The 27,799-nt window shown below is 37.8% G+C and overlaps 1 protein-coding gene across 1 annotated transcript; it reads right to left on the bottom strand.

Moving 5' to 3' along the window:
- Window positions 1-3,069: 3,069 nt before the first annotated feature.
- On the bottom strand, window positions 3,070-3,747 carry LOC129758256 (NPC intracellular cholesterol transporter 2-like). The gene is made up of 2 exons (XM_055755724.1): window positions 3,610-3,747; window positions 3,070-3,536 (listed from the first exon to the last, which is right to left on the bottom strand). The coding sequence occupies exons 1-2, from the start codon at window positions 3,710-3,712 to the stop codon at window positions 3,106-3,108; spliced, it is 534 nt and encodes a 177-aa protein (XP_055611699.1). The 5' UTR covers window positions 3,713-3,747; the 3' UTR covers window positions 3,070-3,105.
- Window positions 3,748-27,799: the final 24,052 nt, after the last annotated feature.

Raw genomic sequence — 27,799 nt, 5'->3', positions numbered from 1 at the left:
AGTTACCGCACTCTGTCAGGTCTCCTTTCTTCGGGACCTTTACGAGGATACCCTGCATCCAGTCGGCCGGGAATGTTGCAGTATCCCAAATGTCAGCGAAAAGACGGTGCAACATTTGTGCTGACAAGGCAGGGTCGGCTTTGAGCATTTCAGCAGGAATGCAATCGATTCCAGGCGCTTTGTTGGATTTCATGTCCTTGATTGCCGCTTCTATTTCAGCCAGCGAGGGCGCTTCCGAGTTGACGCCATTAATGCGACTTACTATTAGGATATATTGACAGTTCTACACGAACACCATCTTAGCAGGAGGCCTCAGCCCTTACCTCAAACCATGGGAGAACAGAATCGATTTTTGAGAAGGGCGCACGATGAACGCGATTTTCCGGTACTAATAATGACAAATAAATTCGCCCTGTTCAAAAACGATACACAGATGTTTGTGTTTTGATTTTTTGGGTATTCAGGATTGCCAAGTGCATTGATATTTGGAAAATGATTATATTTATTTAATTGCATTGTTATTGAAAACCTTTTCATGAGAACTGAGAATTTGCAACTTTCTCGTAGATTTCTATTCGAATGTGAAATTAAACGCATCATTTATCTGAACGAAATAACAACTAACTGTATCGCACACTTAAATGATTTAGCGAATTATGTGGATATGTTTCAAATAATCAGAGCATGTAGGCGATTATCTTCAAAGTCAACATAAACGGGGCTTTCATTAATTTACTTGTTTGTAACAGTGCATTCGTTCAGAAATTAGAAACAACTCTTTTTAATCTACCAAGCTCTACATGAAAATAACATATTATATTTTAGATGTTTTGAATTCATCCTGAAAATTAATTATCAAAAGATGACTTATCTTCATCCATTTATGGATGCCCCGTAATGAATTCAAAGGTTTAGCTGTTGAAAGTTAAAAAATTTTATCAATTCAGAAATATTATACTTAGCTTAAAACAAGCAAATACTGATTTTAGTAACGCACCTAGCATCCCTGATGAGGCCGCCAGCAAATCAAAATTTGAGGTTATGGCTGAGGCCAATTTTTCGTCAATACTATCATCCGTATATACCCTTATGGGCGCCTCGAGCTGCGGGTTCTGTTGGCCATTGCAATTTGTAACTCGGAAAAGTTGTTAAAAATGCTCAGTCCAACGCTTGAGCTGATCTGTTTGATCTGTCAGCAGCTGACCTGCTCGGTCTTTCAGCGGAATTCTTGCATTAGTTTTTGCATTAGTCTTGCATTAGCCCTACTAAGGCGGCGAGAAATACCATATAATAATCGGATATCTCCAATGGCGGCGGCTCTTTCTCCCTTTCCGGCTAGGGAGTTTGTCCAGGCTCTCTTGTCTCGTCTACAAGCTCGTTTAACTGCCTTTTCAAGCTCCGCATATCGTAAGTGGGCGGCTGCTTTGGCTGACCCGGTACATGCCTGCTCAATTCCAACTTTCGCCTTTCTCCGATCATCGATCATCCTCCATTTTTCATCCGACATCCATTCACTTCGTCTTCCACAAACTTTACCGAGAGTACCATGGCTCGTCGTGATAAAGGCATTCTTGATTCCACACCACTGTTCTTCGACTGTTCCGTCTGTCGGCAATTCCGAGGCTCGGGATTCTAGCTGTTCAACGTATGCCCTTTTCACCTCTGGATTCTCCAACCGGCGGACGTCGTATCGACACCCAACTTTCTCCTCGCGCCGTTGGACACGCGCAACTCTTAGTCGTATCTCACCAAGGACGAGGTGATGGTCAGATGCAATGTCTGCGCTTCGTTTGTTGCGGACATCAAGAAGGCTCCTTCTCCATTTTCGGCTGATGCAGATGTGGTCAATTTGATTTTCTGTTCGGCCATCTCGGGATACCCAAGTGACCTTATGTGCTGGTCGATGGGGGAAGAGCGATCCACCGATCACCATGTTGTTGTTGCCACAAAATTCTACAAACAGCTCTCCGTTTTCGCTCATCTGTCCTAAGCCATGGCGCCCCATGATGCGCTCAAAGTCCTGATTATCGGAGCCAATCTTTGCGTTGAAGTCGCCTAAGTGGATTTGAATGTCACCCTTCGGAATTCTCTCAACCACGCTGTTCAATTGTCTGTAAAACTGCTCTTTCTCCTGCAAATCGGCAACGTCAGTTGGCGCATAACACTGGACCATTGTAAGGTTTCTAACCCGTGTTCTGAATCTGGCTACGATTATTTTTTCGTTTACCGGTTCCCATCTTATGAGCGCATGGGCCTGCGGGCTTAATAGTAAACCAACTCCTCGTTCCCGAATATCGTGTTCTCCTCGTATGCGAGAGTAAAGCAGGACTTGCCCGGACTGTGTCTTGTGTTCTCCAGTGTTAGGCCAACGGACTTCGCTCAGTCCCAATATCTCTAGCTTGAGGCGGCTAGCTTCTCTAGCAAGTTGAGCCAGCTTACCTGGCTGGGCAAGGGTCAACAAAACATTCCAAGTTCCAATTCTAGTCCGTAAAACACTGGTCTAAGGAAAATATGAGCGAGAAAGATAACGGAAATAGGGAGATGGAAGGTTATCAATTATATTTGTAGTTGATTGCGAAAGGTCAATCGGCAGTTTGTAGTTGAGTCTATTCCAACTAGGATGCGAAAAAATTAACTACACTTTGATAAATGGTATATAGCTAGTTGAAATAATTGGGACAGCAGTGGTTCTTTTTTTCTCCGTGCATGCATTAAAATGTAATTTTCCAAGAAAGCGTGGTATTTTTTTTCGAGTACAGGCCTAATAAAACTGTTGCTAACACCTTTGAAGAGTTTGTAAAATAACTTTATGGTGGGGAAAATATAAATTATAAATTAGAAGAAAATGACTGGTGTTAAAACTTAGTGAGCTGAGTTTTTCTGGCTTACGAAAAAGATTATCCCAATTGCGCGTTTTCGACTCAAAACCTGAGTTTCGACTGTAGTGCAGGAGACATAATTGAAACCAATAGAAGAAAGAATGATTGCAAGGTGTTAATGAAGCGAATGGAATCGATAAATGGTTCAGTACTCAGTAGTTGGCCTTCCCTTAAAATGGTACACGGGGAATAGAGTTTCCGAAAACGATATTTATTAGCTTTTGTTTTACTGGACGACTCGCAGGTTGAAGCGGGCACAGGCAATGCTATCACCAACATTGGTCGCCACGGTATCGGTCACGTCAATTCTGACTTCGGCCTCAATGGTGACTCCGAAGATGCTGAAATCATTGGGATCCATGAAAGCGTTCAAGTTGTAAACCATGCGTTCTCCTGCAACGACTGGGCATCCGGTTTCCAGGCCACTTCCGTCGACAACCACGCAAGCATCCCTCAAGGCATCGGGCATCGGGAATGGAACTTGGATACCAGCTAGACGAGCAATGATGTGTGCGAAGGCCGTAGGCGAGGAGCGGGGAGCAGCGGCGAGGGTAGCAGTAGCCCTCAGAGTGGTTCCGACCTGAACCTGGCATTCATTGGTTCCCGCAGCGCATCCTTCAATGGTCACCTCTTCCGGGGTAGCGTAGCCAGCTCCACCTGTTGTGTTGGAATTACAAATCACAATTAGACTCACTAGACACACTGCACCAAGGAAAATGTAGTTACTTACAGCTGCGAACCTGGACGGCGGTGGCCAAGGCCGGGATGAAGACAGCTACCAGCAGGAACTTGAACATTTTGGGACTTTGGTCGGTCAACTTCGTACGAATCATGGAATTGACGCAGTCTCCCGGGTTTTTATACGAGCCCGAACCTGAGTTCACGTTTATCTAGGTTGGTACCGCTTGATTAGATTACCAGCACTTCTTAGCAGGGGTTTCTGCTTCTGTCGATTATCGCTGAATTTTTATCAAAGCTGGTAGTATTTCGTTTTTTTTTGCTACGGAACGATTAAATGAACATTGTAGGCAATCGGTTGCAGTAGGTACCTCAGAAAAACCCATTTGTGTTTCGTGTAAAGTATATTCTAAGTTTTCCAAGTGACAAAATATTTTCTTCAAAATTTTGTAAGAAAGTGATAATGTTCATAAAATGATATGTAGAATATTAAATTTCTGTTATAATAGAGCGAGTCGAGTTTTGACTAGTTTTAAACTGCTAGGGTGCTTAGAGTTTTGAACTAACGATTTCTCGAGTAAGCCCATGGTCAAGAACTGTGTCCTTGTTGTCTTACCTATAAAGAAAACCGGCCACGAGCGTGAAATATTATCTTTTTTTGTGAAAAAGATGAAATTCTTGTTTTTTTTTAATTTTTGCCATTATTGTCGATTTTGTATATTAGGCCGGAACAAATATCAAATCCTTCTTTTGTCACTCGAGGTTGAAACATCGCGAGGGGGGAGGGGGGGACAATAAAACATAAGCGATAAACAAATAAATTGAAATAAATAGCACGAAAGCTTGTGTGCAACAAAATTGCATTCTATATTATTACCAAAAATCTATAAATTTTTTATCGAAAAATCCAATCAAATCAAGTTTACAAAAGATGAAGTAACTCCCATTTTCCAAAATTGGTTTTTTGGTCTCATAATCTTTCGAATTTTAGATTTTTTGTTCGAAATTTACATAAATTGCTTCATACTTTATTTGTTCCCTCCTTTGGGTTATTTGGAAATTTCGAATGGTGAAGGGCGGGTTTGTAAGTTATTTTGTCTTTTTTTAATTTTTTTTCTGTTGTTCTTGTCATGTTCCGCTTGACAATAGCCCAGTATTTCTCAATTGGGTGGAGTTCTGGCGTGTAGGGAGTGTTCTTGTCCTTGGGAACCACATGCACGTTGTTGGCGGCGTACCACTCCATGACCTTTTTACCGTAATGGCAAGATGCCAAATCCGGCCAAAACAGTACGGAACAACCGTGTTTTCTCAGGAAAGGCAGCAGACGTTTATTCAAACACTCTTTCACGTAAATTTCTTAGTTGACAGTCCCGGGAGCTATGAAAATGCTGCTTTTCAAGCCACAGGTACAGATGGCTTGCCAAACCAGATATTTCTTCGCGAACTTTGACAGTTTCATGTGCCTTAAAATATCTGCTACCTTTCCCCTTCATTTTGCCGTATAAATCTCCTGTCCCGGAAGCTGCTTGTAGTCGGCTTTGACGTAGGTTTCATCGTCCATTACCACGCAGTCAAACTTCGCCAGCATCGTCGTGTCCAGCCTCCGGGATCGCGCTTTGGCCGTCATAGTTTGTTTATCATCGCAATTTGGAGTCACTACCTTCTTGTAAACCGATAGTCCGGCTCGTTTTTTGGCTTGATGCACGGTTGTAGACGATACACCCAGCCAGTGTTCCGAAAATCAATCAAAATTAACACTCAGGATACGTTTCTTATTTGAAATATTCTGACTGTATAATAGGAAAACGCCTCTCGCAACTGCTTCGCCGACTGGTATGCAATCTCGATCAGCGCTCCATTCAGCGATGCAAACCGAGTCGCATCATTCAGAATTATTGGTTTTGCAACTATCGCATATCGGAGATGAGTGAGATACAAACTGATCCATTCTGAATGTCACTCACTCAGTATCCGCCTGGTTTATTTGAAATTGAAAACACGGCGGAAGTGAACTTCATTCCCTCATAAACACAACTTCAATTTGACTTTATTCTTACTGGTGTAAAAAACGCTGTAAAATCCAATAAATTTATTTATTGGCTATGTTTAAAATCAAACAACATTTGCTAATGATCGATTGCATGTATCACTCACTCACTACCTGAACCAATCACTCCTGATCCTAGACCGACATGATTCGCCGTATGCATCGCTCATTGGTGAGATTCCAATTTGATGATGGTGTTGCACTGTTTTGACAGCAAGCATCGTGCGAGGTGATCTATATTTTAGCGATGAATAGAACGAACGATGATCGGATAGGTCCAGTAGCAATCAATAACAAAACCCGATCGCTGAACGTTCAGCTGCGAAGTGCAATCAAGAACATTCATTGAAAACGAGTGATTTTCGGAACACTGCACCCAGCTTATTTGCGGCATCTCGGAGAGAGAGGTTAGGGTTTCGCTTGAAACTACCGGCAACTCTCTTTGTCGTCTCAGCGGCTTCCGGTTTTCGATTTCCCCCCGATCTAGACTTTCTGGCTGTCGACAAACGTTCCCCAAACACTTTAATTACATTTTTAATGGTTGATTTGACAACTTTAAGCGATTTTGCCAGCTTAGCGTGCGAGTAGCTCGGATTTTCGCGATGTGCGAGCAAAATTTTGATACGCTGCTTTTCTTCCTTGGACGGCATTTTGACCACTGAAGAGTGAATTCCAAAATCAAAATAGGAGCAACATTCTACATATACATACCTTCAAAATGAGGGGTGTTCAGGTTTTTTAAATGCAAAATTGGAAGAAATACGTCAAGTTGATATTGACCAAATTTTGACCGTATCACCCTTTATTAGTTTTTATTTTGTTTGTTTTTTTCTGTTGTTTTTAGTTTCTTGTCATATATATTATTTGTCTTTTTGTGGCTTTTTTGTCATTTGATGTTAATTTTGACAAAAACAGCATTTTAATATTTTGTTATTTTTTGATTTTTTTGTCTTGCTCTTTCATTTGTTGTTATTATTCATCTTCATTTCAAATTTTTTGTCTTGTTTTGATAATAATGTAATTTTTTTTCGTGTTTTGTCATTTCATGTCATTTGTTTTGTAATTTTTGTTATTTTTTTATTTTCGTTGTTTTCATGTTTTGTGTTTTTGTTCTGTCTTGACATTAGTAGAATTCATTTTTGTCATGTTTTGTCATTATTTTTAAAATTTTGAAAATAAGTTTCAAATTTTTCTGGTATTTTTATCAGTTTTGTTATTTTTTGTCAAATTTATTCTTCTGTTTTAACCTTTTATTTTTCTATTCATAAGGCCGGAACAAATTTCAAATCCCTCTTTTGTCACTCGGAGTTGGAACATCGCGAAGGGGGGGGGGGGGGAGGGGGGGGGATACAATAAAAAATAATGTGTAAAACAAAGAAATTGAAATACATTTCACGAAAGCTTGTATGCAACAAAGTTGCATACAATATCAATGCACAAAACCTTAAAAAAAGTAATTTTTTATCGAAAAATTCAATCAAATCAAGTTTACAAAAGGTGAAATAATTTCCATCTTCCAAAATTTGTTTTTTTCGTATTGTAATCTTTTGGATTCTTGATTTTTTTTTGAAATTTACATTAAATACTTCAAACTTTATTTATTTCCCCCTTCAGGTTTCTGGAAATTTCGAAGGGGGGGGGGGGGGGACAAAAGGAGAAATTGATATTTGTTCCAGTCTAATTTTTTGTCATATTTTTTTCTTTATATTTTGACATTATTCGACTTTTTTAAATTTTTTGTCATTTAATGTGATTTCTACCAAAAAGTGGCATTCTATTTTTTTTATGTTTTGTAATATTTTTTTTCATGGTTTGGTTTTTGTGTCATTTGTTGTCTTTTTGTCATGTTTTGATATTATACTGTCTTTAAAAAATTGCATATTGCATTTTTTTTGTTAATAATTTTTTTTGTTGTAATTTTTTGTGATTTTTTTTTCAAATTTTGTCAGGAATTTTACAATATTTGTTTTTATTTTCATATTTTGTCATTATTTGCTTTTTCATTATTTTGCCATGTTGTGTTCTTTTATCGTGTTTTAACGTGACTTTTTAGCATTTTTCTCAGTTTTGAAGTTGGTTTGTCTATTTTTGTTGTTGCTGATAATTTTATTGTTATGTTTTGATATTTTCCGGAAATTTATGTGTTTATTTTAATTTTTTCTACTATTCTGGTTTGGTGTTTTACAATTATTTTTAATTTTTCATTTTATTTAACATTTTTGTCTTTTTTTTGTTATTTTTTGTCAATGTTAATCAATATTTTTCATGTTTGTCTTTTTGATATGTTTTGTCATTTTTCTGCCTTTTTGTCAATTTTGTCGTAATTTTTTGTATTTTTTTGACATTTTTATTCTCTTTTTTATGTTACCAGCTGACCCAGTGTGCTTTGCTTTGTACCTTCAAAAAACTATTGAACTTTGTGGTTCCTAGTGATTTTAGTTTTAGTTTATTTGCACAAAATTTCAAATTCAATATCAAAATCTTTACAATCTTTACAATGTTTCTTCAAAATAAAATTGTATTTTTTTTATTTTGAAATCTTAATTTTTTTTTAAATCCGTGTTTTAATCTTCTCATGACTCTGGATTTTTCTTTGTTTCATTTTTTCATAACTTATGCCAAAACATTTTTTATAAGTGGAATCATTGTTGTCCCTTTTTATTGTGGAGAGAGTCTCAAACTATCAGAGAAACATTTTTTGTAACGATACAACGTCACGGGGCTCTTATTTTATACAAATTGTGAGAGTGACTACCTCCCCCATTTCTATATTCCTAAGGAAAGGGGGTCTCATAACATTAGAAAAACACTTTTTGTATACAAATAAGATCCCATGTCATAAATGGCTTTCGATAAGTTCTCGAGTTATTCAAAAAATGGGTGACCCTCTCCCTACTTTATATCACCCATCTGGCAAGAAACAAACCATAGAAAAAACATTGCCCGTACACAAATATGTTCCCATGGAAATTTGGTTAAATTTTCTCGATTAGTTGTCGAAATACCCTCCTCCCTTAAAATTTTCCGACTGGAAGAACGGAGGTTCTCAAAATATCATAGAAACATATATTGTAACCAAATAACTTCCCATGCCAAATTTGGTTCCATTTGCTTGATTAGATTTCCAGTAAGGTTGAAAATAGTGAAGGAGCCCCTTCCCCACTTTCTATCTTCTCACGTGAAAGGAGGGAGGGGTACCAAATATTCTTAGAACTATTTATCGTACTTATACACCCTTCCAAGCCAGATTTGAAAAAGGTATTCCACTACCATCCCATGCTAATTTGGTTCCATTAGCTTGATTAGTTCTCCAGTTATGTAAAAAATTGTAAGGTAGGCCCCCTCCTCCCTTCCTGTCTCCCCACTACAGGAAGGGAGGGGTACCAAATATTCTTAGAAACATTCCTCGCAGCCAAGTACCCACCCATGCTTAGTTTGGTATGATTTGCTTGATCAGTCCTCGAGTTATGAACACTGTATGAGAGACCCCTTCCCCTTTCCAGGAAGAGGGAGGGCCTCAAAATATTATAGAACTCTTCCCCGGTCTCCAATACCCTCATATTCCAAGTTTCACGCAAATCGGTTCAGTAGTTTTCGAGTCTATAGCGAACAGACAGACAGACAGAAATCCATTTTTATTTATAAATACATATGTATGTAGATTTGAAAGTTCACAAACAGGAAATATGTTTAGCAGATTAAAAAATAACAATCACCTACACATATCATCTGATTAACTTTGCATTTTCTTGCGTCGGATGTCAGGATTCGTAAGTAAGTAAGTAGTACTTTGCATTTTCTTAAACAGCATAACATTTTCTCCGGTGAAAATTCGAACCTTCTAAATGCTGCTTATGGAACAACATTTGGCGTTTTTGTTTTCAAACGAACAAGATTACTGGAATCAGCTGTGTGACGACTAAGAAGACGACGACGAGATGGTACGACTCAAGGCTTATCGAGGCTTGATTGTTATTGCTGTTGAGGTTATGGAATAAAATTTGGCGTTTCTCCCTTTCTCTTATCGGCTTGTAAAACAATAAATAATACGGTGGATTTTCCAATCGAATACGTAGAGACGAGGCCCCAAGTGGACTTCGATATCGCTGCTGAGCTGCTGTTTATGAGAAATGCATTGATTACTCTAACGCTAACCGTTACGCGGTGTTTGGCTATTGGAAGGCGCGGCATCGATAATCTAAACATTCGTTTGAATATTATTTCGGCAATACGGGATTGCGCGATGCAGATTGATTGTGAAGCTTGTGATGAGAGATATCAGCACATGCACTTCGCGTGTGCAGTCTCATAATTGAATGTGATGATTAAACGTTTTCCAAATTTTTATTGATAATGTTCTCAAAAGGAATAAATATCAATAAATTACGTTACGATAGTCTAAGCGACGGTAAATCAAACTCAAATAGACTGTTCCAAAATACACTTACACTTTCTTTCTCAAATAAAAAAAACACTGATTTTTTTTAAAATTTAATTCTTAAACATACCGTAAATAGTGTTTTCTTTCAATTTATTATTTATTAAGCATTCGTTTTTGTAGGATAGGCAAGTTCTCTTACCTTTCTCTAAACACTACTCATCAGCTTCTGCACAGTGCTTTCTCCGACCATTTTTAACAATTTAGGCCAATCTTTCTTGAATTCTTTAACATTGTTCCCTGTTTTCATGTATTTCCTTAGATTTGCCTTCGTCTAAGCCCAACAACTTTCGATTGAACGAATCTCTGGACAGATTGGTGGTTCCATGTCTTTCGGTAAACATGTGACCTTGTTCACTTCATACCACCTTAATGCGTCCTTAGAGTAGTGGCACGGAGTGAGATCAGGCCAAAAGATTGTAGGATTGTTATGCAGTTTGAATAAGGGTAGCAACCTTTTTTTTAAACATTCTTGCACGTAAATTTTGCCATTCATTTTGTGTCTGTGGTTATGAAAAGACGAGACATTTTACCAATTTTACCGCATTCCAATATGGCTTGCCACACCAAAACCTTCTTTCTGGATTTTTCAGTGTAAATGGCTTTCAATGATGCAGGAACATTTTTTCCTTTCGATGAGGTATAAAACTGTGGTTCAGGCAGAGTTATATATTAAAGTTAAATGTAGGTTTCATCATCTGTGATAACACAACCCGATTTCTTGATCAGAAGTTTTTCGTAGAGTTTTAGAGCCCTCGGTTTCACGTTTGGTGCTCTTTTTCGACTGGTTCTGCTTCCGATGGGGCCGAAGTCCAATTATACCTTTGGCATGCATAGCTTTAGTCGATGAGGTACTTAGTTTCTTAGCCACATCCCGTACTGATACCGTTTGAAGTAATCCTTGATTTTCTTGTACATTGTAGGGTCAGCAGGGTCAGATTTCCTACCGCGTTTCGGGGAATCTGCGAAAGTACACTGTTCTCCATACTTTCTGAACGCGGTTCGAACTGCGACACTTACACCTTCTTCTTTTTTTGCTAGTTTTCAGATTGGACGACCTCCACAGAGCTCCATTTGTGCACAATCCGTTTTCTTTGCTTCTTCACAAAAAACGACATCAAATGACAAGGCTTACTTCAATTGGATGTAAACAAAAGTACACAGCCAAACTTTGGCTGAACACTTCACCGTTTTTTGAAATGACGTTTATTTTATAGTGTATTGATAATAACATTACAGTTTATAGTTTATACGTTCATTGCCCACCCAAAGGCGTGTATGGTCTATAATTGTGAATTCTGCGTTTAGAAAGTTTGAATGAAGTTTTAGAGAAGTTACGGAACAAAAAAAAACCTAATTACTCAATGGATGGCAAGGAAACAAATTCCAAATTTATTCGATGCTTCCGGAACTAATTTGCCAATTTGTCGCCACGCTCGACCATGTCTTTGGTTTAAAACCAGAACCATTCTATACACTAATTTACAACGCAATACAGTTTAATTTCACTGGAAATTAGGGAATAGATGTTCGAGAAGTGTCATCATTTTTCCTAACCAATGTTTGGTAAGCTTCTTTTAGGTTAAATAGACTGATGCAAGAAGAGAAGGGAAAAATGGAATAGGAGGGATAGGACTCATCTTCTTCTGGCGAATGCTGCCTGCCACCAAATCGAATGAGCTCTGAAAACGGGGGAACGAAATCAACATTATTAAATTATGCGAAATTGCAAACGGATCACTTGGTGGAGCGAAAAAAAAGTTGAGAATCTAAGAGGGAGGGAAAGTAATATTTAAGCGTGCACGGATGAAATAAGTTTGTGAGGAGCAAGAAAATTATTATGGAAGCTGGGTGCGAAATTATATACGAAGAAACCTTGCTCACGCATTTCGAATTTAAGGATGCAGATGTACCTAAATCAAGTCACTGCTTATTCATAAGTTTGCGATCCAAATTAGAAAATGAAGCAGAATTAAATTGGAACTATATGACGGTGGTACACTCATATAAAATATCATTCCACCACTTTCTCGAACGATGGTATTTGTTTAAAGACAACAAATTGTAGGGCTTTGAAACCTTGTACACAATCCAAACAATTGAAGACGCGGTAGGAGATCTTGGAAGTGATTGAATCCCAACTGCATGCAGCTGTCGTTTTTTGCAGTTACCGTTTTTCACCATTTCTTATGCGAAATTTGTGTCAGGTACCTGCGCTTCACTTGTGTGCAATAAAACAGGTAAAGAAACAATTATTCTTTGGAACATGTTGTGCTGGCAGGTAGATTTTTGGAAATTTTGTCGGTACATTTTTGGAAAAGATAGACAAATTGTCTAGCTTGACGATCAGGTTCATATTTGCGCCAGTGAATTGATGAGTCCCTTTAACCATTTTTTTCTTGTATGGGACCAGTAAAAACCATAAATTCTTAAAACTTTTCCTTGTTCAGACCTCTTCATTATTTTGAAGTGAAATCTTGTATTTTAGTTCTGAATCTGATTGCAATCTTCAAAGCTTAATTTCGATTTTAATTTCGGGTTCTAAATAGGTTTTTTCTGAATCTGAATATTTTGTCAAAATTAAATTTTATGTCCGAATCCTAAATGTAAATCTAAAACTTAAACAATTTAAAACACATCACAATGACATACATTTAACACCCTTGATATAAAACCCCAACGCTCAATCAATTTGTAAGATTGGTACAAAGTTCCTACGCAATAGCTGTTCACTTTGATGCGAATGCGAAAGGACTACGCAAATGGCGTCCTGGACAGAAGAACTTGGTCGGGAACGTAGAATGCGTAAGTGCGGTACCTCCTTCCTACTAAAGAAGCAATGCCACCGCATAGAACTCTAACCAACCCTGAACTGGGGATTCGTGGTGGTGGGATGGGATATTTTGCGATGACGCATCGTTTTATTTTTCCGTTGTCGTATCATCCTCCTGGCCCACTCCTGGTACCGAAGTTTTAGTAGAAAACAATCTTGTGTTAGACTAGAACAAACGCATTTCTTTTTTGGCGAGGGAAGAATTTCTATACGAGAAATGCGCTTCTGTTTGTTTTTTTGTTATTTCCTCTCTTGAAACAGCTTCTACAACATTCTATAATTATTTTCAATGCTATACAAGAAACTAAAGGGACTTGCCGAATATTTAATTCAAAATTTGGGAAAGGTCCGTTCCCGTCCGGTTGCAAGGATTTCGTTGAAAAAAGTTCGGATTTTTCCCGGATTGGTTCACTTTATTCGCAAAATTAAAAAAAAACTGAAATAAATTTATATTATTGATTTATTTGTTTTATTTTATTTATATTACTTCAGGTAAAATGATTCATAGAGAGGAATTGTGTGTGGTTTTTTACTACGTGAATTAATTCGATTTGTTCAAAACAAACAGAGATCGCCCGCAACACAAAAAAAATCTTTGAATTTCGCAGAGTAGCGAAAAGCCCAGTGTTGCTGGAATCACATGTTGCAAGATTTCTTCATATGAGAGAAAATACCTTAGAACGTTGAGAGCACAGCTTTTAAAGGAAAAGGCTAATATATGTGTTCGGAGGACCGCATGAGAAAACAAGCGCGTTAAGAGGACAGCTGATGAAGGAAGAGTTAAATTGAGAGAGCAGCATTGCATGTCGGGAAGACGGCAAAAAAAACATGTAAGTTGAGAGGACAGCCGGGAGGACCACATGGGAAAAAGAACGTTGAGAGGGCAGCTGTTTAAGGAAAAGGCGAGCTAAGAAAACAGCCTTATGAATGCGTGTTGGGAGGACCGCATAGAAAAAAACACATCGCGTTGAGAGGACAGCTGTTAAAGAGAATGGCGAGTTGAGAGGACAGCCTTATGAATGCGTATTGGGAGGACTGCAAAAACAGCGCGGTGAAAAAACAGCTGTTGAAGGAAAAGGCTTATTTGGAGGGCAGTCTTATAAAGTGCCGCTGTTAGGCCTACCCCTCTTCTAAAAGATGAAAAGAAGAGTTGAGATGACATCCTTATGAATGCGTGAGCTGAGAGAACACCGTAGGGTATGTGTGACCACATGAGGGAAAACCCCATATGAAAAAAAATCGCGTTGAGAGCCATCGCAGCCTATGCATCCATGCGAGTTGAGTGGATCGTATGATGGAAAAGGAGAATTTGGAAGACAGCCTTATGAATGCGTGTTGGTACACAGTAAACGAAAATTACCGAGCTCAGTATTTTTTTTTACCGAAATTCTAACATCAGTTCGGCTCAAGCGCTCGTTTCGAGCAGACGCGTTTATCTAGAGCTCCGAGTTGTAAAGTTTTCGGCGTGTGCGTTTCACACTTAAGTGTGACCTTTCTGTTGTTTTTGCGTCAGTTCTCTGGCGACAGTATTTTTCTTTTCACGTTCTGCTTTAAGCGTACGGTTCGTGACAATGTCTTTTCGAGTGCGAGAAAATACCTTTAAAGTTGACCTGAGAAACTTTTCCAAGCGCCCATCATATGAACAAATTCATGATTTCGTTCATGGACCTCTAGGTCTCTCGTTGCAACAAGTGTTACGCCTACAAATGAACCATGCGCAAAACTGCGCACATGTGAAGTGTGTGGATCTAAAAACTGCTCAAGATGTAGTTATTGAGCACAACGAAAAACATGACATCGAAGTGAACAATAAGCGTACTAAGGTGCGACTTATTATGGATGATGGCGGAATCGAAGTGAAAATCCATGACTTATCCGAAAATGTTAGGAATGATGAAATCATTTCCTTCCTGAACACGTATGGTGAAGTGCTTTCTATCAAAGATGAAGTGTGGAATGAAAGTTTCAAGTACAAAGGTGTTGTGTCTGGTGTGAGAATTGCAAAGATGATTCTTCGGAAACACATCAAATCATTTGTTACCATCCAGGGTGAAGAAACGCTAGTTTCCTACCGAAGCCAGCCTCAAATTTGCCGTCACTGCCACTACCAAATTCATCCGGGTAGCACTTGTGTTGAAAACCGAAAACTAGTGGGACAAAAGAACGATCTCAACCAACGACTGGAAGCCGCGCGTGGGGGTGGTGGAGGAGGCAGCTACGCAGATGTGCTTTGTGGCGCCAGCACCAGTGGAAACAGCTCTCAAGGCCGACCAAATTTGATGCCAAGCTTCGTCAATTCTAAGCCGACACAAGTACAAGAACACCAGCGAACAGTAAATGGCAATACCACCACGACGCCTCCCACCGACCAAAGTAGGGGAAAGGTTTCCTAAATGGGCCTATCGGGTTAAATGACCCTACGGCTGTTTAATGAAATGGCTGACTAGACAGCTTATCTGACTAATGCATTTTGAGGGTGATACGCTTAGAACATAAGGCAAGAAAGAATTTTATGAATTTACAAACTCAAAAAAATTTAAAAAAACATACAAGGTTTTGATACATTTTGATGTAATATTTCGACTTTTAAAAAATACACTTAAAGAAGCTTAAAATAAAAACTAGGATAGTTTTTGGTTCTTACTCAAATGAACTTAAGAAATTCAACATATTTCAGCTTTTGTGGACGTTTAATAATGATTATATAGTGGAATAATAGAGTGTTTTTGAATGCCCCCATCATGTTTGTAAAATGCCTCCATCCTTAAATAACAGGTTAAATAGAATAAATAAATGATTTTTATCACTGAACCTTCAAATCTAAGCTCTGAATAACATCTCAAGAGAGAATTGAAGATCTAAAAACAGATTTGATAAAGTTTTTCTCATGGATGAACTGCCTCCATAGTATGGCAACCCTAACTTTTGTTTTATTCCATAAAATTATAATATACATAGATTTTTATAAAATTTCAGCTTTGTCGTACGTAGATTATTACTTTCTAGCAGTTTCAATGAAATTATACGGAAATATTGCCCAAAAAACAGAAATTTTGTTCAAAACAAGAATAGGCGCATTTAGCCCGCACGGTTTGAGGTTCGGCATTTTAGACAACACTTACAATAAAATCGTTTTCTTGGAAACAGAAGAAAATTTTAACATAAAAATTACTCCATTGTATAGAAAACAGATGCCTGCACACGTGTATATAGTTTTTGTACACATATTCGATGAGATATTTGATTAAATCAGTGTTCTGCTTAATAGGCGCATATAGCCCGCTCCTCCCCTACCGTTACCGAAACCAACATCGAATATGAGCAGCAGTCAACATCATCGGACGAACGAATGGAGGAAGAAGGAAAGCGTGATAACTCGACACCACTGGACGTCGGGCGTACATCACCCACACCTGCGCTCGAGAAAGCGGCTATCAACAAGAAACCTGCAGCGGCACGCAAGGCAGTCGACAACAGCTCTAATGTGGTGAGTGATTTCACTTTTCCCCAACTCCCCTCCCATATTTCCCATCCCATCAACCATCAGATTTCCGATACTGAGATGCAAGACTCTGCTGGTGAAGGTTCAGCTGACGACTCTTCGAATGAAGTAGCCCCGTTTAAAAAAGTGAAACGCGGGAAAGGTCGTCTTAGATAGATTTGTGACTAACTATGTCTACTAACACTAGCTTAAGCTACAATATTTGCAGCATAAACACCAATGCTGTGTCTAATACAAACAAAATACAGTCCCTGGTTTCGTTTATTCGTCTTGTTGAATCTGATATTGTCTTGCTCCAAGAAGTTGAGAACCCCAGTTTTACTATCCCTGGTTATAATGTGATCACGAACGTTGACAGTGCACGAAGAGGCACTGCTATTGCCCTCAAAGAACACATACCGTACACTAACATACAACGCAGTTTAGACAGTCGTGTTATCACGGTAAAGCTGGGAGGTAACGTAACTGTATGCAATGTTTATGCTCCATCAGGCACACAAAACCAAGCAGCGCGCGAACATCTTTTTCGTCACACACTTCCCTTCTATCTCCAAAACGCTGCTCCAAATCTAATACTTGGAGGTGATTTTAATTGTGTGTTATCATTGAAAGATGCTACTGGTTGTAATAACCAAAGTATATCGCTAAAAAGGTTTGTCGACAACATGAATTTGTCTGATGCATGGGAATTAAAACGTGGGAATCAAATAGCATACAGATTTGTTCGCCCAAATTCGGGTTCGCGCATTGATCGCATTTACATCTCTCACTCTCTCATTTCCCATCTTCGTACAGCTGACTTTTTCCCTGTGTGTTTCTCTGATCACAAGGCGTTCAGAATTAGATGTTGTCTTCCTGATCTTGGCAAGGCTCACGGTCGTGGGTTTTGGTCCATCCGATCCCATATTTTAACAGAAGAGCACTTAGAAGAGTTCCAGCAAAAGTGGAACCGTTGGCTACGTGAACGAACACGCTATAGAAGTTGGCTGGACTGGTGGATCGGATGCGCTAAGCCCAAAATACGAAGCTTCTTTAAGTGGAAAACTAATGAAGCTTTTAAAGAGTTTCATGCTAAAAATGAGCTATTATATCGCAATTTGACAGTTGCATATAATCATCTCTTGAATAATCCCCAATCAACTGCAGAAGTCAACAAAGTAAAAGCAGAGATGTTGTTGCATCAAAACCGGTTTTCAAGATCTTTTCAACGCCTGAACGATACATACATAGGAGGTGAAAAAATTTCCTCCTTTCAGCTGGGTGAACGAATGCAACGCAGAAAACAGAGTCATATTTCGACGATCCGACGCCAGGATACAGTCTTAACTGATCCAGCTGAAATCGAGAACTATATTACAGACTACTTTCGTGGTTTGTATAGCAGACAAAACGTAACGACGAGCTCGAATTTTCCTGTAAATAGAGAGATTGAGCCAACTTCTGAATTCAACCAACAATTGATGAGAGATATAACCACTGAAGAGATCTATTTTGCGATAAAATCAAGTGCCTCTCGAAAATCTCCAGGAAATGATGGTATCCCCAAAGAATTTTATTGGAAAGCCTTCGATATCATCCATAGACAACTCAATTTAATCTTGAACGAAGCGCTTAATGGAAACATTCCTGAAAGTTTTCTGGAGGGAATCATAGTACTGACCAAGAAGAAAACCAGTGATGACACAATCAAAGCATACCGTCCGATTTCATTGTTAAACTTTGACTATAAGCTCCTGTCACGGATTTTAAAGCAGCGAGTAGAAAAAATAATGGAACACCATAATATTTTGAATCCATCACAAAAATGTTCGAACAGTAATCGTAACATATTCGAAGCATTGACAGCCATTAAAGACCGCGTTGTAGAATACAACTGTCGAAGAAGATCAGGAAGGCTCATCTCTTTTGACCTCGATCACGCCTTTGATCGTGTTGATCAAAGCTATCTGTTATGTGTTTTAAGAAGTCTGCAATTTAACCCTGTCTTTATTTCTTTGTTGGGTAACATCATGTCGAGATCGACCTCGAAAATAATGATAAACGGAAATCTGTCCCCCTCCTTTCCTATCCAACGCTCCGTTAGACAAGGTGATCCCCTAAGCATGCACCTTTTTGTCCTTTATTTGCACCCTCTCCTGGAAAAACTCCTATCCATATGTAACGACCCACAAGAGCTAGTTTTGGCGTATGCTGACGACATCTCGATAATCGTGGAGAACGACGATAAATTTCAACGGATTTTGGACGCATTCAACGAGTTCGGGCTTTGCTCCGGAGCAGTTCTAAACACTAACAAGACCTTGGCAATCAACATCGGAACCCAACAGAGTACGAGATCCCCTGGTTGGTTCACCCTTTGCGATTCAGTTAAAATTCTTGGCGTCATCTTCTTCAATTCAGCTAAGCGTACAATTGAGGAAAACTGGTGCGACGTCATCAGGAAGACATCACAGCTTATGTGGAAATTCAAACCACGTATCCTTTCCTTACTTCAAAAAGTTACCGTAATCAACACCTTTGTTACGTCGAAATTGTGGTTCATGGCATCAATCCTTGGCATCCCCAACTCATCAGCAGCTCGGATAACGTCTCAGATCGGAAACTTTATCTGGGAACGACATCCAACCAGAGTATCGATGGAGCAGCTTGGTCTTGCAGTCGAGAAAGGTGGTCTAAATCTTCATCTACCGATGCAAAAATGCAAAGCACTTTTGCTTAATCGTTTTGTACGCTGTCGAGAACACATGCCTTTTACTTCAACATTTGATGGATTAATCGTTAATCCACCTTATCCAAGAGGAATTCCAGCGTTATATCCATGCCTCAAAATAGTTGCTCGTGAGCTGCCCTACATCGCTGATCAAGTTCGAGAAAACCCATCCACAACATCACTTTTAGAGGTCTTCAGAGGAAAGATGAAAACACCAAAAACCGTCGCAGAAAACCCATCGGTGGAATGGAAACAGGTTTGGAGGAACATTCGGAACCGAACTCTCTCTACAATGGAAAAATCTTTGTATTATCTTCTGGTGAATCAAAGAATACCACATGCAGCGTTGATGTTTCGGCAGAATAGGGCAGATAGTGCATTTTGTGTGCACTGTCCGACAGTTGTTGAAGATTTGGAACATAAATTATCCAGTTGCAGTAAAATTGTACATTTGTGGTCTTTTTTAAAATCGAAATTAGAGTCAGCTTTGAATAAGAGAGTAAGTTTTCAGAATTTTGTATATCCTGATTTTAAAACTACCAGAGCAGTGAGAAGAAATAAAGCGCTAAAATTGTTTATAGTATATGTAAACTTTATCTTAGAAGCTAGCAGTAGTGATTTATCGGTAGGGGCTCTAGATTTTACGTTACATTGCGAGACCTTGTAGAATGAATGCATTGTAGAGAATAAAACCCGAAATATATATGTTTACAAAAAAAAACATGTGTAAATCGTTAAACTGTTCGGTAATTTTTTCGGTAAAAAATAAACGAACATCGGTAAATGAAGAATGGATTTTCCGATGTTCGTTTATTTTTTTACCGAAAAAATTACCGAACAGTTTAACGATTTACACATGTTAGGATTTTGGTAAAAAAAATACCGAACTCGGTAATTTTTATTTACTGTGTAGGGCCGCATTGAAAACAGCTGTTAAAGGAAAAGGCAGGTTGAGAGGACAGCATAATGAATGCGTGTTGGGAGGACCATTAAAAAACAAAAAAAAAAAACATCTTGAGGGCAGCTGTTAAAGGAAAAGGCGAGTTGAGAGGACAGATTATGAATGCGTGTTTGAAAGACCGCATAAAATAACAGTTGTTGAAGGAAACGCGATTGAGAGGACAGCTGTGAAAGGAAAAAACGAATTGAATGAACTGCCTTATGGATCCGTGTTTGGGAGAACCGGAAACCAAGAGAAAAGCGTAGTAAGTCTTCCATCAACATATCAATTAATCGCGTAGTTTTTTAAAGTTAAATATGATCTTGAGTGGAACTATCTTTCTGAAATCCACCGCTATGTGCGCTTTGAGTTTAGAGAATCTGATTACGCAAGTGGACAGTGGACCGTTGCAAGCTTCGTATGGAAATTTCAAATTCTTAAATTTTTACACCTCCCATAACTTTTTTTGGTTGTTTTTGCTGCCAGAAATAGCAATAAAATTTTTGGATGCGATCCATTCAGTTCTGAATCAGCGCAACGAGTTTTAATTTTGTATGGAAATTTGTATGGGAAAACAAATTTTTTCATTCAAAAATCGCCAGAGATGTACTGAGAGTTCCTGGGAATTTAACTTTGGATGAAAAATATTCCTTGATTCTTGCAGTACTAGTCATGTGAACAAAGCAAAAACCTTGCTTATACCCTTGAAAAGTTATTCGATGTTATAAAAAAAATATTTTTCAAAATCATTTTTTTTAATTTTTGCTTTTTTTCTGCTAATTTGCAAGATGTGTAACCGTAAGAACCGCATTGCCAGAAAATTTATTGATTTACATAACCTTTGCAAAAACATTTCATGCTATCATTGACAGCTCTAGCAAGCAAAATCCACAATTTTTAAATACTTTTCGATGGATTCAGATTTTTATTTTGAAATTGTTATAACTTTTTGCATTAAATTCTTAGCTGCTTGTCATGTTAGCAAAAAATGTAGCTTAGGGGGCATCCATAAATTACGTAACGCTCCTAGGGGGGGGAGGGAGTAAGCTCGAGCGTTACGAATTGTGACATAGGGGAGGGGGGGAGGTTCATTAAAAAATTTAGTTTAATTGCAGCACTTTGGATGTCATGCAATTTTTGCAGAATAATTAGCAAACCAAAATCAGCTTAAAATTTGAAGCTTCAACAAGATTGAAAATGGTTTATAACGTTTCCTCTTTAAAGATTCTGAGATAGGCTCCATAAAATATGCGTTGGAAATCCGAGAAACAACCGTTGGAAAGCCGAATATTAGGTGCATTTACCCCCAAGAAATCAATCCAATCTTAAAACGGAAATTTAACTATTTTTTCTCAATTGATATAAAAAATGCAATTTTGGTTATTCCCACGAATATGACTAAGTGGAGTATTTTTTGCATAACAAGTTATGATCCTGGAACAAAACAAGGTAGATCATCAGTTAACAAGCACAGAGCAACTAGTAATAAGACAAATAATTTATTTTATCAGAGAGTTATCATCAATGAGTACTTAGAAGCGATTTGGATAGATATTAATTCCGTTTTTAAGAACGTTAAAAAAATTTATGTTAAAATCTTTTTTTAACTTCGAAAATCAGTATTTAAAAAATATGAGAAGATGGGGGGGGGGGGGGCTAATTGTCAGCGTTACGTAATTTTCATAGGGGGATACGTCGAAGCGTTACGATTTGTGACATATGGGGGGGAGGGGGTCGAAAATGTGTATTTTTTGCGTTACGTAATTTATGGATGCCGCCTTAAGAATAGTCAAAACCAAAAGTCAGACCGAATTCATTTCAAGCTTATTTGAATTTTCTGAATGATTTAATGTGCAAAAATGTCTTCTTCCATACAAATTTCCATACAAAATTGAAACGCGTTGCGCTAACTCAGGAATGAACCAAATCATCTCAAATTTTACACTGATGCTTGGTGACCCAAAAGGCATCGAAAAAACATATGGGAACAAAAAGTCATTTTTTGCAGCGGTCTAGGGACAGTCTTTTTTTTATAAGAAAAAACGCACAGGTTTCTAACTTAAGGGTTCTCTATTTATTCTTAACTTACAATTTGGTAGGTTTTTACACTTAATTGGATTGTACGATTAAGGTTTATCACAACACTTAACTAAGGTGGAATTGTTCTTAAATTCGGATTTTAACAACGCGCACGAAATTTTAACATCAACTAACTCACTTCGCCACGTGAGGCTCTTTATATAAGCGCTTCGAATGTTCTGGAATGATCGGGACGCTTAATACAGTTTGTTCTCGAACATTCTGACAATCGATTTAGTAGAATTCTAGAAATTCTAAAGCACGTGGAAGGAAAATCTGGACTAATCTGGAACTATTTGTACAGGAATATTCTGGATCAATAACATTCTTCCAGCTGATGTAAAATTGGCTTGAACAGAATCGATTCTTTCAAAATATGATACAGCGAATCAAAGTAAAAATTATATATCTTTTTTGGAGTAAAAAATAAATTTAAAAGGATTTTTTGCGAACAACTTTGGAAGGCTAAGTAAACATGGCATTTAATTGAAGTTTTCACAAGTACACAAATAATAGGAATGACAGTTATTAAAGATGTTGACAGTACAAAATGGTTCCGCTTTAGATCATATTTTATTTTCACTCAGGATAAGAATTCTATCCTCAATCAAATAGCTCTGGAGTTATTAAGATTTACTTTAAAATATTCTACAAATAATGATTAGATAGCAGAAACCAAGATCTATTCGCTGAACTGACAATCGTTTGGATATAACCCATATCGATACCTTCTTCTTCTTCTTCTTCTTCCTCTTCTTCTTCTTCTTGTTTCTTCTTGAACTGAACTTTGCACACTGACCACACTGACATGACACTTAGAACAAAAAATTCAACCATTTTCTGTCTAATTTTTTGTTGTCAGATTTTGCAGGTTCGCAATACCGACGGCAGGTGGTGAACCTGAAAAATTTGACAAAAAATGCTCTGTAGGAAAAATGGTCCTGTTTAACCCGATTTTATCGTAGAAATTGCGTGTTTTATTTTAAAAGTTGGGTGGCATTTCTTAACTGGGATAGAATTTTTTCAAATCGATCGATGCGCACTCTGGAATCGACATTGCGCACTGTTGGAAAAATTATCCAGAAAACGAAATCGAGTGTCCAGTCAGTATGGTCAGTGCTTTGCAGTTCGGGGTGAAAGGGCCAGTGACTATGACTATATGCCCAAAACAAAAAAAAATCAACTTAAGTAGGTTTACGTTATCTATTATTTTGGCTTCAAATAAAAAGACTTTTGAGCATTATTAAATTTGACGTCGCTGATATGCCTCGATATAAAATTAACTTTCATGTGTTTATATTTCACCTTTTCTTTTTAATGTGTATAAGAAATTCTCAGATTTGGGTAAAAATGCCCCGATTTTTTCCGGCCTGATACTGTCAGAAAAAAATAATCTGTACTTTCAAGGCACAACATTTATTGTTTTGCATTCGGTTGCCTGAAAGTATACAACTGTTCATTTGGTAGAAATTTTTGGAGGGAAATTTGAAATTGATTCTTCACTAAATACTCCGAACAGCCAAAAAAAGTTACAACCGACAGCTGGTATTATTTGACACTGAAACGTCGGAATAAAATATTCATCGCTGAAAACAATAAAATTGAACTGATTTGCCGTAGAAAACATTGATATGTTGTGTTCACATCTTCATAATAAAAAATTTCGAGACTTTACGTTAGAAAAGAACTGAAAATCTTAACATTTTTTACATACCTACTGGAAACTTGGAAAAACAACACGCTCTTTTATTTTAACTCAAAATTAAGTACGACCGAGGTTCAAAACATAGTTCGATTCTATGAACTTAAAGTTAAGTACCCTTTTTTCTCCTTGCGATGGTTCAAAACGGAGTTCGAACTGCGAACTTAAAATTGATCCCTTTTTTTCCTTCGGCGAGGGAGCAAAGCTGAGTTCAACCATATGAACTAAAAATTCAACTCTCTTTTTTGGACTGAAAACACTTAGCGAGTTCAGTTCGAACCGGAACATCAACCAATGTTTTATTTATTTTTATTCTATACATTCTTCATCTCATCTTCGCCAAGCATTTTCTTCTTCATATTATGTATAATAGAAATTAAAACTATAATTTGAACCCTTACCGTAGTAGAACTGTAATTAAAAGAGGGAATCTTTGTGGCATTTGATGTATAAACATGTGCACGAAACCCCTGTTTCGAATACTTGAGTTTGTCTAACACTATTCCGAAAGTAGGTCATCTATTCGAGGACTGTGATAAAATTCTAAAATATTATGAACTGCAGGGGTAGCAAGCAATCATTACCCCAAGCCTTATTTTGGAAACGGGCTTCCCCCTTGTGTTTCAGGCTAATTTTCACGGCCAAGGTTAAAGTCAACATGTTTTTTGCTGCAAGGGGGTGAAGTTGCGACGTGCAAATCCCGGCCAAAAATCTCATCCCGGAACCTGTCAACAGGTTTCCTGTTTTCTTAAAAATATGTCTTCCGGTATTGAGACAGTATTTTTACGTGGTCTCTCTGTTTCGACGAGGGTAAAATCTGCATTCGATTTGTTGGCTCGCTTCGAAAGAAACAAATCGAGCTGATGATGCCCATCACAATTTTCTAGAGGGGACCACCAGTGATGTACCCCTCCAGTAGTAATGTCAAACTATGCACGAGACCAACCAAATTTCGTACCAAGAAGGGAGAGTTTCGAAAAAGTTTAGGGGTAGAAACAGATTTTTCCAAGGAACAAGTGCACAAAACCGCGTAATAGCAAAATGGTAGACAGTATGGCTAGGCTTTACTTTAAGGGCAGCAATACCTATGTGTGGAAAGTCAAACTCGATTGGGTTCTTCCTGTTGGCTGCATATTGGTAGAGAACCGAAATACATTGCAAGGAACTTAGCAATTCTAGGGGAGATGCACCCCTTCCGTGAAATAGAAAGGAAAAAAAACTCCAAAGGGTGAGTAAAAGTTGAAAACACGATTGGGGGAGGGCGACAAATAGTTACAAGTTTACGCAACGCATCAAAAGCGCACTTGTCAGATGGTATTATTATTATGTGTGTATGTATTTCGATATGTATTTTCGTGTCCACCGGGAGGGAACTTCAAGGACATCCTTCGAACAGCTCAAGGCATCTATCTGACTGAAAGTTATAAGGAAAAAAAGGGAGTCAGATTTTTTAAAAAGAAATAGCGGCACACGCGACTTGACACGCACAGGACCAGCGGGAACAATTTGAAAACACATTAATGAACGAGCAATTTTGCTCCTTCCCGCATTTTTGTTTTTTTTTTGTTTTTGGTATAACGAGCCCATCAACAGGTTTCTAACATGTGCGCTGGCACGTGGTTGAGAGCAGGTGAAAATCACTGGTCATTGACTGCCCCACAAAAGGTAATACCAACGGGATTCTCTTACACTCCCAATGAAAAAAAAAAATGATGGATGCAACGGAGAAGAACTTGAAGCGGGTTGCAATTACCGTTACTTGTAGTTGAAAACAAAATCGTTTTGCTTTATTGTTCGACTATCATTAGAAGGATACTAACCGTGAACACATTTTTACTTCGAGAGAATTTTTGACCAGCTGAACAGGTTGAAACCATTTACGCCGAAGTTGAGAACTCTGAAATCCAAAAGAGAATTCACATGGTGTGCAATTTTTTGTTTGTCCTTTTATCTCAATATCTCTGGGCATTTTTTTAACTCTACACTAGGTATCCATTTAAAAATCTTTGATTATGTGGTATAGAATAGAGGTCGGTTACCTTTTTGGTCAGAGGTGCCATAAATTAAAATTGTCCAAAAAAAAAAAATTAAATAAGTTAGAAAGATTCACGTTATGCTTTCTGAGCCTATTTGCTGACCTATTAACACATTTGAGATACTTCCATATGAAAATATAGACTTTTTTTTATAAATATGTCTTTATTTGTATCAAGTCATCATTACATTTATATTACATTGTTACATTAAATTAGGTGTTCAGCTCAATAATGATCTGTTCAGAGTCCTATAGATTACTAATCACTAAAGTTTATTTATTCGACTTGAATTTGTTGAGCACAATTAAGTATTTAAATATAGGAGAACATCCTGTAATGTCAAAAAAAAAAATAAATAATAATAATAATAATAAACCTAAACCTAAAAACTATCCTAAAATTAAACTAACTAATGATATCAACGTTAGTATGACATAATTTCTTCAAGTCATCTAAATTAATGGACAAATATTATTCTGAACAATAAAACTTTTTGCATGAAATAAAAAACAAATAAAAACGTTGTTTTGGAAACAAATCTAAAACAATAAATGAACTGAATTTGAACGTTAAAGAAAAGTTTGAATAGATTTGAGACAGTTTATTAAAATCTACAATGGAACATATAAAATAGTTCAAGTTATCATGTCAAATTCAACCACGTTTCTAAACCTCTTTTTTCTAAACTCTGTGTAGAAAAAAATGAATAAGAAAATTGAATTTGATTACTGCACTCTGCTCTTAATTTTACTTCTTCTTGTTTTGGAACAATATATGCATAGGAACAATATATGACAAGGGTGGACATGATAATAAAGAACAGAAAATAAACATAAATTTAAGAAGTTGAACTGCTTCCATTACTCTACATAGTTAAAAAAAAAGGATATAACAATAATAGAATATTAAAAAAAATATCTTGGCAGCACTGCTTGCGCTTTAGCAGTGGGACGTGATTCGATGATACGTTGTGTTGGATGCAAGGCGTGTAAAGCTTCAGGTGAGTTCTTATACCAATGCACGGAATCGTCCATCTTGTGACAGGCAATCGTAATCGTAGGTATGGTAGGCGAACAATTGGCTGTCAAAAAGCGCTCCGTCTCCACCACCCACCAATGAGAAACTTTTGGTACCCCTTGCCTACTTTTCCTCAATATGCACCCACACGCTCTTTTTTTTTTTAACTCAAAATTAAGTACGACCGAGGTTCAAAACATAGTTCGATTCTATGAACTTAAAGTTAAGTACCCTTTTTTCCTCCTTTCGATGGATCAAAACGGAGTTCGAACTGCTAACTCAAAATTGATCCCTTTTTTTCCTTCGGCGAGGGATCAAAGCTGAGTTCGACCTTATGAACTAAAAATTGAACTCTCTTTGTTGGACTGAAAACACTTAGCGAGTTCAGTCCGAACCGGAACATCAACCATCGAACACGTCGCAAAATTATGTCGTTCCGGAACAATTACCGGAAGACTATGAAGGAACTTCATAATGAAATGCATGTTCACCGTGTCAGCGTAAAATTCTGTCCGTCATTGTCATCATATGGTGAGCGGCTTGGAATGTCCGGAAACTTCCGGATGTTGTTTACTTCCCGTGGGAAGTAACATCCGGAAGTTTTTTTTTTGACCGGGAATGTCAAAACTTTCCACCGCTCTGTAATTGCAATGCAATGTACCGGAACAGCAACATCCGGGTACAACAAATTTTAATCATCCTTTAATTCCCTGAAAATCAGCTACCCTCGAAAAAAAAAGGATAAATCCGAGTTCGGCTGCCGAACTTAGTATTGAGTATGCCTATCAGAACTTAGTTTTGCTATTGCCCAGTCGAACTCAAAGTTGAGGGAAGCCATCGAAGTGCTGTTTTGAACCAAAAATACTTAATTTTGAGTTTAAAAAAAAGAGCGTGCACCCGTAGCTGGAGGCACTCTGGTTGGATGAAAAAATTTAAAC

This window comes from Uranotaenia lowii, chromosome 3 (genome assembly GCF_029784155.1).
Source record: "Uranotaenia lowii strain MFRU-FL chromosome 3, ASM2978415v1, whole genome shotgun sequence".
Taxonomy (NCBI): domain Eukaryota; kingdom Metazoa; phylum Arthropoda; class Insecta; order Diptera; family Culicidae; genus Uranotaenia; species Uranotaenia lowii.
Note: the sequence above shows the minus strand (reverse complement) of the source record. Positions and strands in the feature narration are given on the sequence as shown.

What these genes read in the sequence shown, in the direction of transcription:
- LOC129758256 (XM_055755724.1), bottom strand. Translation starts at nt 3,712, where the DNA reads ATGATTCGTACGAAGTTGACCGACCAAAGTCCCAAAATGTTCAAGTTC. An exon ending in CGCCGTCCAGGTTCGCAGCT is followed by an intron (nt 3,537 to 3,609) that starts GTAAGTAACTAC and finishes CCAACACAACAG; the next exon opens with GTGGAGCTGGCTACGCTACC.